The 17484-nt window shown below is 34.3% G+C and overlaps 1 protein-coding gene and 1 long non-coding RNA gene across 2 annotated transcripts; one reads left to right on the forward strand and one right to left on the reverse strand.

Moving 5' to 3' along the window:
- Window positions 7144-9071, reverse strand: LOC109360186. The gene is made up of 3 exons (XR_002109134.1): window positions 9004-9071; window positions 8401-8472; window positions 7144-7317 (listed from the first exon to the last, which is right to left on the reverse strand). It is a non-coding gene; the product is annotated as an uncharacterized LOC109360186 (long non-coding RNA).
- Window positions 11233-17074, forward strand: LOC109359313. Its single transcript, XM_019603930.1, has 4 exons — window positions 11233-12376; window positions 13895-15175; window positions 16219-16333; window positions 16618-17074. Exons 1-4 carry the CDS (start codon window positions 11783-11785, stop codon window positions 16848-16850), a joined length of 2223 nt encoding a protein of 740 aa, XP_019459475.1. The 5' UTR covers window positions 11233-11782; the 3' UTR covers window positions 16851-17074.

Here is a 17484-nt window from a genome sequence, read left to right on the forward strand (position 1 = left end):
TACCTCTAAGAGCAAAGAGAGATGAGTCACTTTTGGTGTTTTGAAATCCCCATTTTAGTAGAGTATTTTTCAGGCTGTCAAACCAGGCTCTTGGTGCCTGTTTCAGGCCATATATGGCTTTTGACAATTTGCATATGTGATTAGGCCTCATTGAGTCTATGTATCCCTCAGGTTGATACATGAACACAGTTTGCTTGAGAGTTCCCTTTAAGAATGCATTGTTTATGTCCAGTTGCCTTACTTCCCAATTGAGATGTACAACAATAGCCAAGATAATTCTTACTGAGCTTGACTTGACCACAAGGCTGAATGTTTCATCAAAGTTTATGCCTGCTGTTTGTTGATACCCTCTTGCAACCAGTCTTGCTTTCCTTCTTTCAAGTGAGCCATCTGACTTGTATTTAGTTTTGAAGATCCATTTTGAGTCTATGATGTTGTCTTGACCCTTAAATGGTACTAATGTCCAAGTTTGATTAGACATTAGAGCCTTAAATTCTGCATCCATGGCCTCTTTCCATTTTGGTTCGATCAGTGCTTCTTTGACATTCCTTGGTTCTTTGTTAGTTGTGTGTTCCTCTGTCAATCCTATGTAAGGTTGCTTAGGCTTGTAAATTCCTGCTTTACTTCTAGTGTACATTCCATGAGTGTTGGCTTGTGAATTTTGTTGATCAGGTGCAACTTGGCTGCTGCTCTCAACTGGTTCTGCTGAATTTGAATCATGTGCTTCACTTTCTCTTGAAGTATTGTGATCATCATTCTTAAAAGACTCACTAAGTTCTAGTTGGCCTTCATTGTTAGCTGAATTGGTAAGTGAATTATCTTCTTGATGATTGACAGCATTATTGTTACTTTCAGCAGTGTTGTTGGGTTCAGTTGTGTTGCTTATAATAACACCTGCAGGGTAAGTAGGAAGCATAGTACAAGGATTCTCAGTTAATTTCTTTAATGGGTTTCTTGTGTCAATAAAACCATCATGAAAGGGAAAGTGATCCTCATTGAAGATCACATGTCTTGAGACAAAAATTCTCCCATGAGAGTTGATGCACTTGTATCCTTTGTGTGAATTACTGTATCCTAGAAACACACATCTGGCAGTGTGAAATTGAAGCTTGTGTTGATTGTATGGTTTGAGGCAAGGGTAGCAGGCACAACCAAATGGTTTCAAATCATCATAGTTTGGTTCTTTTTGGAAAATTAAGGAGTATGGGCTCTTATTTGGATTTAAGGATGATGGTAATCTATTGACTAGGTAAGTGGCAGTTGAGAAAGCTTCCCACCAGTAATGTAAGGGCATTTTGGCTTGAGCTAAGAGTGTTAGTCCTAGTTCAGTGATATGTCTATGCTTTCTTTCAGCCCTACCATTTTGTTGTGAGGTGTATGGACAAGACATTCTAAAGATAATTCTTGAATCTATAGCAATCTTTTGGACAGGTTTATATTCACCACCTCCATCACATTGAATGATTTTTATTTTCTTGTTAAATTGATTTTCAACCATAATTTTGAACTGAGTAAAGGCATGTATGGTTTCTGATTTCTGTTTTAAAGGAAAAACCCAAGTGAATCTGCTAAAGTCATCAATAAAGAGAACATAATATTTAAAACCAGTTGAGGACAAGACTGGGGCAGGACCCCAAACATCAGTATGTATTAAGTGTAAAATTTCCTTAGCGTGAGAGGAAGAAGAATTGAAAGGTAGCAAGTGCAGTTTGCCATATTGACATGCTTCACAGAATGTGAATGTGTCACTAGAGGATGTCTTCACATTGCATTCTTTCAGCACCTTTTCCAGAACCTTATTATTTGGATGTCCAAGCTTTCTATGCCAATTTTCTTTGAGAGACATGTAGACATAAGAGTCTTTATTTGCACACAGTTGGTACAAGCCATTTTTAAGTTTCCCCTTTAGAAGTGCCTTCCCTGTTAGTTTGTCCTTCACATAACAACAATTTGCATCAAATTCAACAAGTATATTGTTGTCAGCAGTTAACTTAGAAACACTCAATAAATTTTTTGTGATTTCTCGAACATACAACACTTCATGTAGATTGAGATTATTCAATTTGGTTGAGCCTGAGGCTATTACTTTCAGCCTCTCACCATTACCAACTAACAGGGAATGCTTACCATTGTTTTCACGAATGTCTTGGACTTTGTCAGTTTGGTGTGCCACATGATTGCTGGCTCCACTGTCAAAGTACCAGTCATAGTCATGACCATGATAAGGTGTGGTTATGTATGCACTGTGTGCTTCTGATTTCTCACCCTCAGTATAGTGATCTTTTCCTGTATAGGACTTATCAAAGCGATAATAGCATTGTACTGCAGTATGACCAAATCTGCTGCATACCTGACAAGTTGGTTTTGACATCCTTACTCTTCCTCTGCCTCCTCTCATGCCTTGGGAGTTAGATCCTCTCCAGTTAGATCCTCTCCAATTAGAACCTCTCCAATTGTCTCGTGATCCAAATTTGTTGCCTTTAGACTCATTTTTGCTAGCAAAATTTGCAGATGCATTCAAGTTAAGGTTGCTGAAGTTGTTGAGTTGCTCTAATCTACTCTCAAAGGCTAGTAATTGAGTTTGCAATTCAACCCAGCTTATGTTAATCTGGTCATATAGTTTGACTACCACTGGATTGTATTCAGAGTCCAACCCATTTAGTGTCTGAATCATTAGATCAGAGTTGGAAATGGGTGATCCTGCCAGTTTTAGTTTGTCAGCAAGATTCTTCATCTTGGCAAGATATTGCTCCATCTTCATTTCTCCTTTACGTGTGTTGTGAAATTCTGATTTCAGATAGATGATTCTTGATCTGGTGTGTGCACCTGCAAGGCTTTGAGCTTCATCCCAAAGTTTCTTAGAGGTTTCACAATGCAACAATTGAGTTGCAACATCAATTGACATGGAATTCATCAGCCATCCTAAGAGGGCCTGATCAAGAGCTTGCCAATCCTCATAGCTAGGATTGAATGTCATAGTTGTGCCATTTGTTGCAACAAATTGTTCTGGACATTCTTTTGTCCCTAGAATATAGCCTTCAAGTTTGCAACCTCTAATCAATGGTAAGACCAATGATTTCCACAGAGGATAGTTATCTCTGTCCAACTTGACAGAGACGGTTGATGGAAAATCATGTTTCTGGTTTGTGTTTGCAGCGGAAGACATGATTGACTTTGTTGGATCAAGAGCCTTCAAGCTTAAGCGCTCTAATACCAAGATAGAAAAATGATATTGAATTATGTTACTGATATCATACAGCAAGTGAGCTTAAATACAAGAAGAGAATTACAATCATGATCCTAGAATCATGCTAGAGACAATCATCACGATCCTAAACTTAATGACCAAACTAATGCTAATGATCTTTACAATAATTGATAGTCAATATGGTGTGATTGTTATAATTAAGGATCACCATATTAAGGCATGAGAATCAGTAATGTGATTATCCTTAATGATAGGATATTTACTTTCTCTAACTATAACATCATCGATTGTAGCATTGTTTCTATCAAATATGAAGCCAATGTCACATGTACCTTTTATTTAGATACTAAAAAATCTATTTTACACCATTTCAACAATCTTTGTCTTGATTATGCATATACTAACTCACCATGCTAACAACATATGTTAAGTCTGGTCTGATGCACACCATGACATACAGAAGACTATCAATTGCACTGGTACAAAGAACATGTGACGTATTCTTCATCTCTTCCTACGTATGTGAGCAAAGATATGAAGATAACTTGAAGTGTTGAGGAAGCAGAGTAGAAACAAGTTTCCAACCTTTCATATTAAAGATTTCAAGCATTTTCTCAATATATTTTTGTTGAGATAAGAATAGTTTACCAACTTGATGATCCTTGTTAATCTCTATATCAAGAATTTTTTGAGTTGCACATAATTCTTTCATCTCAAACTCATTACTAAGTTGAGTTTTCAATTTATTGAGCAAAGACTTGTCACATAATGCAATTAACATATATCAAAATAAAGTAACAAGTATATGAAAGTCTCATTTAAAAAAATTTGGAAATAAATACAATTATCAAATTGACTTTTGTAATAATCTTGTCTGATCATGAAAGAATAAAACAACTTATACCAGTGTCTTGGAGCTTGCATAAAGTCATATAAAGATTTCATCAATCGACACACAAGTTGCTCCTTGCCATGAATAGAAAACCCCTCGAGTTGTTCCATATAAATATCTTTTTTCAGCTCCCTATGTAGAAATGTTGTCCTTACATCAAGTTGTTCCAACTCCAAGTTAAATATAGCAACAAAAGCAAATAAAACACGAATGAAAGCATGACAAATAACATATGAGAATATCTCATTAAAGTCAATACATTTCTTTTGATTAAAGCCTTTCACAACTACATGTGCTTTCCATCTTGGATCATCAACCCCGAGAATGTCATATTTCTTCTTATAGAATCATTTACTTCTTTCTTCTTAATATTTTAGTCATGTTTATGAGTTTTAAATGATATGTGCCAATATTTTATAAAAAAAAATAGGGTCAAACCGAGTCAAAACTACATATAATAATTGAATTGAATTAGATCATATATATCTTAATGTAAATTAACACAACAGAAAAAAATTACATGCTAATCATGTTTTTAAATTGAATGACTTTTTACCTAAAACTTAATCCAAACTATTGCGAACACTCATAATCCATTTTTAGGATGATTTTTCAGCTTTTGTATAAGTGAACTACCTCTTATTACAAATATTTAATTAAAAAAGAAATAATTTGGATAAATATTTATATAGTTGTATTAATAGGTATCCTAAAAGCAATTACAGGTATTTGTTTTTGGTAAAAAAACAATGACGAATATATACAAAAACAAATAACACATATGAAAAATATTAGTTAGTCATTTAATTTTTTTCATATTATCTAAAAATAGATTTAATTACCTAAATTTCCTCTGATGATATTGTTTGAAAAATGTATAAATAATCTATGTCCTTTTAAAGGTTATGAAAACTTGTTTAAAGAATAAAGAGTGGGGATCTACTTATTCTAAGATAAAACTTACTCCTCATCTTAGCCATCAATTTTATGGACATCTAATGGTTTAGATCTACTCACTAATTAAAACCATTGAATTTCCCTAGAATTGATGGCTAAGATGTGGAATAAATTTAAAAAACTTACTCTTGAAGTAAGTGGATCCCTCCTCAAGAATAAATACTTTTAAAATGAAATTTGAAGTATACAAATGATATTTTTAGAAATATCAAAATTAATTAAAATCTATTAAGTTTTCTTTAACATTATCTTTTCAAAAAATTCAACTACAGCAAACTGCTGCACTCTAATACAAGTTTTTAAGGTGATACTTTGTCTTCTTATTTCTTCATCTTTTGTATGGAGAGACTCTTTCTTCTTATTCAGGATCTTGTGGAGGATGGCACTTGGAAATCTATGCATTTGACCCATCAGAGTCTAGGTTTATCTCATTTATTATTTACAAATGGTATCCTCCTTTTTGCATATGCCTCTTCTAGTCAGATTATAGTTATTTCTGATGTTTTGAAGGACTTCTCTCAGGCATCTGGCATAAATCTCGAATTATTTTGCTCCACAACAGTGTCTCACATTAGGAGAGAGAATTTTACTACCATTTAGTCTATATGTCTTTCTTCAAGTCTTGGAAGATATCTTGGTGTGCATTTGGGTATTGGTAAGGGTGAAAAAACATTTATTTCAACATGTCCCGGACCGTAGGATCAACACTTGGCTTCATGGAAAGCCAAGTTGTTAAATAGGACTAGAAAGTTGTGTCTGACAAAGTCTCTTATTTTTTTCCCCTAGTCTATAATATGTGTTAGCTTGGCTTCCTTCTATGGTTTGTGAGAGAATCGTTTGGACAACTCACAAATTCTTTTGGAGTAAGGATCAAACTAGTAAGGGTTGACACTTGATGAATTGGGAGAAAATAACTACTCCTAAGTCTCATGGTGGCCTTGGTGTGAGAAACACTAGAACTGCTAATACGATTCTCTTAAGAAAACTTGTTTGAAGGATGTTACATGAATTTCATTGCCTTTGGGTTCAACTCTTTGAAAGTATCAACCTTAAAGGTACTTATCTCCATCAATATTATGGAAATGTCTCCCCTTACCTAAAGGAGCTTAATTAAGGCAACATCTATTTTGTCTGAGGGGTTTGAGTTTTCGCTTCAAGAGGGTAATACTACACTCTAGTTTGATGAGTGAATTGGTAGTGGTCCATTGTTTAATCAGGTTAACTTTTTCCACATCTCAGATTCTAAGGTGAGGGTGCGTGATCTTTGGGGCCATTGATAGATTTTATACGGTCATCCCCGAGGACGTTAGGAATTGTATCATTACCATGGTTGGGCGAAATGGTGCACCTTTTCTTCAATCTTGGCGTTGGAAGCATACATTGGGTGGTAGATATTGTGTTTCATTTGTTTATTCTTGGTTGTTGTCTTAATCCTTGGCTACTTGGGACAAGAGTTTTCCTTGGAAGCAACCTTGGAAATTACAAATCCCAAAGAAATACAACTTTATGTTATGGTTAGTTCTTCATAAGTGTAACAACCCGATTCTTTTGTGAAATAAATAAATAAATAAAAATGTTTTTATAGAATTTATTTCTCAACAACTATTTATGACTATGAATTTCTTCCTTCATAGATTTTATTTATTGTGGATACATTTAATAAATATGAGTTTCTAATTAAAAACCATGGCCCAAATGACATAACAATATATTTTTAAGACTTCAACAATTCAAGTTCATTTTCTATAATTATGTGAATAAATAATTTTTTTTCCAAGAATCAATTGTCCTTATTTTAATGACTAAGTATATATATTTACTTATCAATACTTTTGTCATTCTAAAGCAACCTAATAAAAGCACATGTGATAATATCCATCAAAATGTCATGACTAAAAGTCATATATAACATGTTTTACAAACAACTACATAATAACTATGATCTATCTATGGGAATGCAATTTCTAGTTAGTTTTAGTTGCATACATACAAATAACTTATAGTTTTTCCAAGTAAAGTAAAACTTGTGTTCCTAGAGTATCAGAAGTTAATTTCATCCTTACAACAGGGTACTGGTACCCCAATACACAAAAACATAATACAAAACAGAACAGAACACCTAAGGTAACCCATTTTACTAGTCTTCCAAAAATATAAGTATCCAACATATCATTCCAATCACACACCAACCCTATATTCCTATGCTACTAACAGGAACCAGATCCTCTACCATTTCTTGGGGAGAAGTGTTGCTTGTTATCTGTATGATCATAAGATATACCAGTACACAATATACAAAAACAAAGAGAGAGTAAGTTATCCTTTTAAGGCACAATATGTGGAATTATATGGAAATTAAGTATCATAACATAATATAAATAATATATATCATAACATGGACAATCATAACTCAACATAAGCGATTATAACACAGTATAAGCGACATGACACAACATAAACGATTATAGCACAACATTAACAATCATATTATAAAATAAACATATCACATTTCTCAAACATAAAACTCAATCTCATGAGTATGGTGCATAAACTATGCAATGTATCACCAACTAGTCCAATATCAAATGCAATGCATATGAATCCATATTCAACCTTTCACTTTTCAACTCAACTCCCATTATTTTTCAACTCAACTCCTTTTGGAAAGCAATCGGGAGTACAAGACATCCTGTATGATATAATACAATAACTAAGTACACCTATCAGACCAGGTGACTCTCATACCAGGAGCTCTCTCACCGATCCAGATAACTCAAAGGGGGTGTCAGAAATCACTTGGTTAAGCAAGGCTATCCTGATCTACAGGGGATCAACCTGGACCATCACTGGACTACCCTACCCAAGCAACCCTCAAGGTTTTCATGATGAATCACCATCATTAACCACCCCTATTCATTTCCCAAGATATTACTATCTTGAATCTTTCCATTCTGCCACAAACCTTCCTCCAATGTTATGATGAATGTATGTATGTCAAATACCATTTTATATGTACTGAAACTACATTTCCATTCTATTTTTATGTACATACATAAGTGTATGTAACATCAACAACAATCATTTCATTTCAACCACATCAGCTACAAATTCATCACAACATTCACACTATTTATAAACATATACTTTGGATATCACAACATTCACAGAATCCATCACACCATTAATCAATATGGGTTTACTAACTATACTGTTCTCAATATTGATTATTATACACACACAAAAAACAAAGGTAATACAAGCTTGCATCCGACTTTAAGGTCATCGGACCATGCTATGACACAAAGACCAAGACCACAAGGGCCAAGAATAAAGTCTCTCTCACCTTGAGTATTATGGTTGGGTGCTTGAGCTTCGCGTAAGCTTACTGGTGTTCCTTCAACACTAGAACAAATTCCTGATGACATTAACATCATCATAGCATACCAGTACTAATTAATAGAAGTACTCAAACACCAAAAACCTCATATAAAAACTTGGTCACTAGCTATACCGAACAATGAGTTATTTTGATAACCCATTTTTGCACATAACTAATGTAACATTGTAATTTAATCCGCATGAATATGTAAAATTATATATATATACATACACACCAATTTAACATAAAATCAGTGTAGTATTAGAAACTAAACAGAATGGGAAAAAAACTAACCCTAATTAACATAAAGTCACTATAATCATGTGAAATAGTATCTATAAATGATAGATTAACATACAATTATCATCATATGTTCTATTGTTGATGCTCATATAAACATGCATCCTAAAAACTGGAGAAGAAAACAAAATACCAACAAAAGGAACTCACCTTTTTGCTACACCTTCACTCAATAGAAGGTAGAGAGGAGTAGAGAAAGAAAGAGATAAAGAAAGAGAATGAGAGAAAGGAAAAGAAAAACAATGGAGGAAGAAGATAATGACTCACCACTTTTCTTCTTCTCCTCCTCCCCAATGTTACGTTCTGGTTCCTCCCCAAAGAAAGGGACAATCCCTTTTATTTTTATTTTTCTTAACTCTTTTTAAATCAATTGAAATATGCATATATAATTATCATATAAGAATATTAATAACATATTATTATATTCTATTTTAATCAATTACTAAATACATTTCTTATTGTTATTATTCCAAAAATTTATATTAGTCATAAGGCAATTTGGATTGATAAACCTATAACAAATCTTATAATTTAAAAGAATCAATCTAACTATGCTACTAATCATAAATATATTATATCATACTCTAGTACAATATATGAATAGATTAAAAAATATAGGCGTTATAATAAGTCTCTCCCTTATAACTTATTATGGTTCACATGTAATCTATCTTCTTCCTCTACATGCTCCCGATGTTCTACTCTAGTTGAGGACATTAATCACTATCTTTGTGTCTGCCCTTACTGCAGTTGAGGACATTATTTCTTTTATGTGGGTTACAAATAATCAACAACTCTTTCATAGTTTTTGGTGGAGTTGGAAGTGGAGGAATAAATGATTATGGATCCTGCCCCTTATTCGATTCATCATGTTATGCGTAATATTGTTAATGGTAGGGCTAGAAACGAGCCGAACCGAGTCGAACCAGAGCTCAGTTTGGTTCAGCTCGATAAGGATTGACTTAGCTCGAAACTCGATTCGAATTCAGTACGAGTAATTTTTTTAGCTCGAGTTCGGCTCGGTTAAAATTCGTGAATTGTTCGGTTCAGTTCGAATAGTTCATTTGGACAACTCAAATACTTAATTAAATTTTGTAAAAATAATTCAAAAGGTAATCTTGTTTATATATATAATAATAATAAATATAAAAAATAATGTATGAGTCATAGTAAACATAAAAATAAGTTTATATATATATATATATATATATATATAAATCTATCGAGTCAGCTCATGAACCTATTGAGTCGAACTATATCCAACTCAAGTTCGGTTTATTTATTTAACGAGCTCAATTTCAACTTATTTGGTTCATTAACCAAGTTTATCGAGCTAAATAACGGATCGAGTTTCGAATGAATACCGAATTAGTTCAATAGCCTTAGTTAATAGTATTGGTGGTGTTGATTTTGCTTTGAATCAAGAGGAGTTTGTTCCCCATTTTGTTATTGAATTATGGTCTTCACTTCCAGAGAATTTTGTGAAAATTAGTGTTTATGATAGTTGCATGTCTATGACATCTAATATTGGATGTGGTGGTCTCATTAGTAACCATACTAGCACATGGTTGTGTGGGTTTAGCAAAGTTGAAGGGATTAGTGATGCCTTCCTTGTCGACCTTCTTAGTGTTATCAAGAGTTTAAATTTGACAAGATAAAATTAATTTCCCAAGGTTATTTGTGTTTCTGATAGCTCAGTTGTTGTTGATTGCTCAATATCTGGTAGATCCATTATTCTTCACGCCCATGTAGCTTATGTAGCTTTTATTGAGGAAGCTCACAACCTACTTCTTCTCCCTTGGGAGATATATGTTTGTTATATTAATCACTCCTTAAACTTTACTGTGGATGCGTTTGCTAAGTTGAGAGGATGCATTTGCTAAGTTGAGAGTTAAAAAAAAGCCCTTTTTATCTGGAATCATCCTCCCCCATGCGTGACCCTATTTTATAGACTAATAACTAATTTTTGTTCTTGTTTTCCTTATGTTTCCCATCAACAAAAAAAAGACGATGGTCATGCCTAATTTAAGGGTACAACGTCCTACACTCCCTTCTTGTTCCTCATGCATTTTTTGCTTCAAGGATAAACTTGTCTTTTCAAAAGATATACTCTTATATCTGTCCTTAAAATATCCCTGCTATATGTCCCTCTATCTGCTTTTCAAGACGTGAGACACAAGAATAAATCGCTCTTTACAAAGGACCCATCAAACTACGTGCTAATTAAATCACACCCGTTAGTTCTTTCAATCACACGGCTCTCATCACTCGACCAAAACACATCCTTTCTCTTTCCACCTTTCCTTTCACTCAGAGCGGTTTTATTAATCATAAATAGCAACAACGCAACATGGTATCCGTCTAGTCCTATACTATTACATTAGATTTTCAGGTTAATTAATATCTAGGTTTAATTCATAAAAGTGATATTTGTTTAAAATAGTAGTCACTCATAATATAGTCATGATAATATAACAAAATAATAATTAAACACACTTTTCCATAATTCTCTCTCTGTTCTTAACCCGCGCTATCTCCCGCTCTTTCTTTCTCTCTATCATCGCAGATCTCACTCTTTAACCATCTCTCTTTTCATTTTATGATTCTTTCTTTTCTTCTATCCATGTTGTTCAATTCCATATTCCATGACGTTTTCTTTTCTTTATTACTATTACCTACAACCGCTTCAACTTCCTAGTTATAGTTCTGTGGGGGGAAAACGGTTTTTGATGGAACCTTTGCATTATGACTCGGTACTGAGTCAACTCGGTGACTCAGTGAAGTAACGGCTAACTCGAGTCTTGCGGTGCGGCGTCGTTTGTTTCTTTTATATCAAGTTTTAAGTTTTGGTTTTCAACTCCGTGACTCTTTTGAGGAACCACTAAGAAAATCGCGTCTTGCGATGCTACGTCGTCGTTTCATTTCTAAGTTTTGGTTTTAGAATCGGTGCTGAGTCAACTCAGTGACTCTGTTGAGTAACCACCAAGTAATTGAGTTTTGCACTTTTGCTTGTTACGGTGTCGTTTTAGAGTGAAATTGTACGGTAATGCCAACAGTTAGGATGAGACGTACCACAAAAGTTACCGGGTTGGTGGCTAAGGCCCCCAACTCTGACCGTGTTCTCCGCTCCGGCCGGCGACTATTGCCGGAAACCGACAAGCCAAAGAAAAAGAAACTTAAGGAAGACGATGATTGTCATAAGCCGCCGCCAACTACCACAAAAGCCACCGTCAGACGCCACACCGCGGAGGCCGCTTCCGTCTTTGCCGGAAACAAAGATGATGACGTGGCAATAACAAGGGAAGGGGAAAAAAGTATTTCTTTAGTAACGAGAGAAGTGAATGATGGTTTGGTTGATAGAATGTTTGGCATTGTATATAGTAGGAAGAGGAAGAGGTTTGGTACTGAAAATTCAGAACTTTCTAGAAAGAAAAAGAAAGAAGAAAAAGAAGGTGGAAATGGGAGCCACATTGTGCTTGCGGTTATTGTGAAGCCATATAGTGATTTGTTTTCGTATTTGTTGTTTTTGGTGTTGAGATACATAAGAAGAGCAAGTGTGAAATTGGAAGAACTTTCAGCTTTCTTTCTATCTGACCCAATCTGTGGTGTTTTTGCATCACGGGGCATACAGTTCCTGAAGGTAAATTTGTTTATTTTTGAGGTTTTTCTTTATGATGTGCTGTTTTTGCTAGTGTGGTATTTTCAATTTGCAAATCTTTGTTTAGTCTTTTAGATTTATCCATTCTTGTTAGTAATGCTTATGGGTGTGTTCATTTGGGTACATGTTTTTTTTTACCTTATTATGAAACTATTATCCAATTTACATGCTGTATGGATAATCCATAGCTGATTATCCATGACATCCATTGGATCCCTTCACCCAATATCCCAAACCCTGCCATCACACTGTTTTCTTTATCATCTCTCGGTAACATGGGATGGATTTATAGTGTCAATAGTTGGTTTCTATTTAAATCTGTTGATGAAATCATCAGTCTGTGACCACCCTTTGTGTTCTCCAAACTATTATGTTTCACCCAAATTGTTATTGGCAATACATGTTCCCTCTCAGCCTTTATTGAAAAGTTTACAGACTCCGTGTTGTATGCATTGTGATCTGTAAATGTTGGTTCATATTTGGTATCCTCTAGTCTCTTATGAACATTTAAAAGCTTGATGCTTCTAGTTACCTAATTAACTAATTTACTTAACAATAAAATATAAAAAAGATAATTATTCAGACCAGTTATTTAATAATTTTGATGACTATACCAAAAGTAATTTTGATGAATAAGGTCTAGGGTTTTTGTCAAATGTCAATTCTTCAATGCAGTGCTGCGAATCAGCCCTCTTCTTTTTCGGTCGTAGTCTTCATTCTAACGATCCATCTGTGTTTCATACTCAAGCGGCCTTGTCAATGACTCATGTATTATTTTTGCACTGGCTACACTTAGATTCACGCTCACACAGCAGCCTTTAACATTTTATTCATGTTTTGTTCTTATCATTTCATCTTCCAATCCGAGTCTATGTAGACAGAAAATATAAAGGCGACTCAGTGACGAGACTCACCCTTATGTAGACAGATTGTTTAATTTTTAGGAAAAGACATCAATGACCTGATTTTTGGCAATTTACTGAAATGTTCTTTTGCATTTGTTAGTTGACATTATTGTACCTTTTTAAGGTAATTTACATTACTGCCATTTTGATTTTAGCAATTCACAACGGACTACAATTTACATTACTCAGTTGGCTTTGGTAATTGACATCATTGTCCAATAATTGCTTTTCTTTTATATTTAGTTATGCTTGTTAGACTTATTTGGTATTTGAAGTTCTTTTAAGAATACTCAATGATTTTAAGATGTTGAGGCTTATTTTATTAGTTGTTGGTTTAAGTATTTATTAAGATTGTTGATTCTTAATTATTATTTACATTTAACACATTCAATGCCAATCCAAAATCTATCTGTTTGGCACCCTTAATAATTAGTAATGATATGAATAAACATTTGTAATGCATTTCTTAATTATTAACCATCTTTGTTTTTTAATTTCTAATAAATTATTTGAGTAAATTGTTTTGAGGGAAATAATTGTTGTCACTGTTTTGCTCCATGACCTAATGTTATATCTGGTTTTTATCATGTTTCAGGGTCCTCCTACTGCCAACATCGGAATATGCCAGTTATTTGGGATCACACAGTTCATGCCATCGTTCTGGGTGGACTTTTCTGCTGTTCCTCCCTATTTTAAGTATTTGCATTATGTGATTCTTTTAAAATCAATGTATAGGTCATTTTTTCTTGTACATAATCTGATAAATGTGCATAGTGATGTTGAAGATGTCGAGCTGGAAATTGATTTCCCTGAATTCCAAAATGAACGGCGAATATTATGTGATGCCCTCACTAGAGAATCTTCTGATAGTGGAACTGTTACACCTGATGTTACTGAAATGAATGACAGTTCATCCTTACATTCCTCTATCAACAGTTCCAGGTTAGCTGGTCGGAATAGACAATACAGAACTAAAGGCATTCAGAGGAGGAGACGTTCACTCAGGAAAAAGAAAGCTGAAAATCCTTCACTTGTGGGTTTACGTAAAAGTAATAGGGCAGTAGCTTCTGATTTAGTGGCTTGTAGGAAAAGCAACATCTCATTGTCTGGTGTAGCAACTGGCAGGAAACTTAGAAGTTTGGCTAACAGTTCTGCTACAGTTGATTCAACTGAAGGACTTGATTCATGTTTCTGTTCTGCAATTGACGAATATGACAGGGTAGAAGGAGCAATTGTCACTTTAGAAATGTCTGCTTTACGAGAATGGTTTCTCTTTGTAAAGAAAGATGGATTGATGATATGCACTTTCAAAGCAGAAAAAGTGATGAGACCCTGTTCTGCTAATCGGTTAACCCATGTGATATTGTTTTCATTGGACAATGGATGGGTGCTGGAATTTGCTAATTTTCAGGACTGGATTGTCTTTAAATACCTTTATAAGGAGTGTTCTGATCGTAGCATCCCTGCTTCTCTCACCGGATTTATTCCAGTACCAGTGGTGCGAGAGGTCTTTGGTTATGCAGACAGTAACAGTTTTACTTATCACAGACCAGATACTTATATATCTACAAATGGTGATGAGTTATCCAGGGCAATGACAAGGAAAACTGCGAATTATGACATGGATTCTAGAGATGAGGAATGGCTGAGGAAGTTCAATAATGAGTTTCAAGAACATGTATCAGAGGATAATTTTGAGTTAATTATTGATGCTTTGGAGAAGGTTTATTATTGTGATCCAGTATATTCTTTTGAAGAAAAATCTGTACCCTGTGATTGTCAGGATCTGGGTAGCAAGGAAGTTATAGAAGCTGTATATAGTTATTGGATGAGAAAACGGAAGCAAAGACATTCCTTTCTAGTCAGGGTTTTCCAGGTAAAATTTCTATCATGTTTTAAATATTGTGTTGTGCGTGGAATACATTAGTGCTAGATTGCCCGTTTGTGGTATATAATTTTCCTCTTAAAAGTTATTATAGCACAATATGATGCTTTACTTGGCTTTTCATCCCACAATCATACATTGAGAGGATCCAAGATTATGGAATTTGAATTTTTATTCTTTTACTATGTATAAAATATAAAGTCAATGTTTTTTAAAAATTATAAAAATAGTATAGTGGTAGGGAATACTGTACAGCAATCTTATGTCATTCTGCCCCTTGGAAAATCGAGAAGTAAATACTTACCTTAGGACTACTGCATCTCATTTTCTTTTCCAATGTATATTTATATTCAGGAGTTTTAGGCTTTTAGAACTGGTTATATTTCTTAATTCAGCATTAATGGGCATTTATTTATTTTTGTAACAGATAGGGTCTGTCTTAATAGGGATACCTGTGGCCACATTTTTACCTTGATCACACGTTCAAAGCACACACACACCAGACATGAAATAGACCATCCGACACTGAATTTGTTTTAAATATAGGACAACACTATAGGCTCTGCAGAAGTCAAAAGTAATTAAATATGTAAGCACCTTGCTAAGCTTTACATTTTCCTATGTAAGCACCTTGTTTATTCATAAAAAAAGATTCCAAAACAAGATGAACTTGTCTATTCTCCATGTATTCATGCACATCCATAAATTATTAAAAGATCTGATCTATCTAAGGCCGTTTTGGAAATCATTATTACTATTTTAATTTTTTCCCAAAGAGTTGCGTCCTTCATGTAGCAATACATTTTGGGCTGTTGGCCCGTTGTCTCAATCGTGTTCAGCATGTGTCTGAGCAGTGTCTTACCCGAGTGGTGTAGAATTAGATAGGTATTGGAGAGGTGTACGTGTAAGAAGTGTGTCTAACATTCCGGCATCTCGAGAAGTGACGATGTCTTTGCTTCATAGGAACATTGTTATATTTTAATTTGCTCTGCATCTCAATTATCTGATTGACAGGGTTGACTTTTTTGTATCAGGTTCATCAATTAAAGAGATCTTCACTTGAACATAACCCTTTGCTGCAAAAGAGGAGATCCTTCAGGAGGCAGCCACGTCGGTTATGTAGAGGCGATCAAGCTAGTGCGTGGAAAGGTAGTTTGTTGATTTATTTATTTCACAATATAGAATGAGGATTGCTTCTATTAGAATGTTGCAACTTTGAATATTTTGATCCTCATTATGGTTGTTGTGAATTTTGTTATAATGGTTTTCCTTGACTATTTAGGTATCTTTAGATAATTAACTAAGAAAAAGTCTTTTAATTTGGCCACATCATTATGCAATAAAAGCTAGAATTTAACCTGTTTGTTTGAAGATCTTAGTGGTTGTGAATTTAACATGTTATATAAGCTATCTCATCTTCTATTGAATTTCAGAATTCGCAGCTGAACAAGTTGCCATGCAAAAAGATGCAATGCTTAGGATTGAAGAAGCGAACGCCTCGGCAAAGATATCCATGGAAGTAGCCATAGAAAAACGCAAATGGGCTCAATCTCTAGCCGAGAATGCAGATTTGTCAATGTATAAGGCCATGATGTTAATTAAAATAGCGGAAGCAGTTCAGGCTTCAGAGTCAGCTGATGCCATAGGAGGATACTTTCTTGATTGATGGTTTAGATGAATGGCCGAGGCAGATTATAATAACCCACAATTTTTATTACACAATGGGTTACTATATACCTTTGCTATTTTGTTTTTAATTGTAACCTTGTATAGAATTTTGTTTGTATGATCTCACACCAACCTTATGTACAAATAGATTGGTTTATTTCTTTTCCTTGGAAGAAAGAATCAAGAAAATGAAAACATAAAAAAAGGAATACAGGTGCTCATTGAACTTATATGGGTTATAGTGGAAAAATCCTCCTAATTCTTGCGGTCAATTTTATAGTCCACTACCCCTATGGGCTTGTGTGACTTAGTTACAAATTTACAAGTGAATGACTCAATGGATATATATATTGGTCTAGAGGGTCTCTTTTGTGGTCAATTATGAAGTTCAATGCTTTTAGCACATAAAAGCACGATAAAGTTGATGAGGACCTTTATCTTATTAGAGTGGAAATGAATATAACAAAACCTCTCTCAACTGGTTTCTGGCTTTGAGGAAATACTTCCCAAACCAAGTTTCTGCTAATATAGGAATGTATGAAATTAAAAAATGTGTAATATCTAATATATTATCTAAAGATTTATATCAATGATTGAAATCTGAACACCTCATCCACTATAGCAAATCCCAT

This window comes from Lupinus angustifolius, chromosome LG11 (assembly GCF_001865875.1).
Source record: "Lupinus angustifolius cultivar Tanjil chromosome LG11, LupAngTanjil_v1.0, whole genome shotgun sequence".
Lineage (NCBI taxonomy): Eukaryota > Viridiplantae > Streptophyta > Magnoliopsida > Fabales > Fabaceae > Lupinus > Lupinus angustifolius.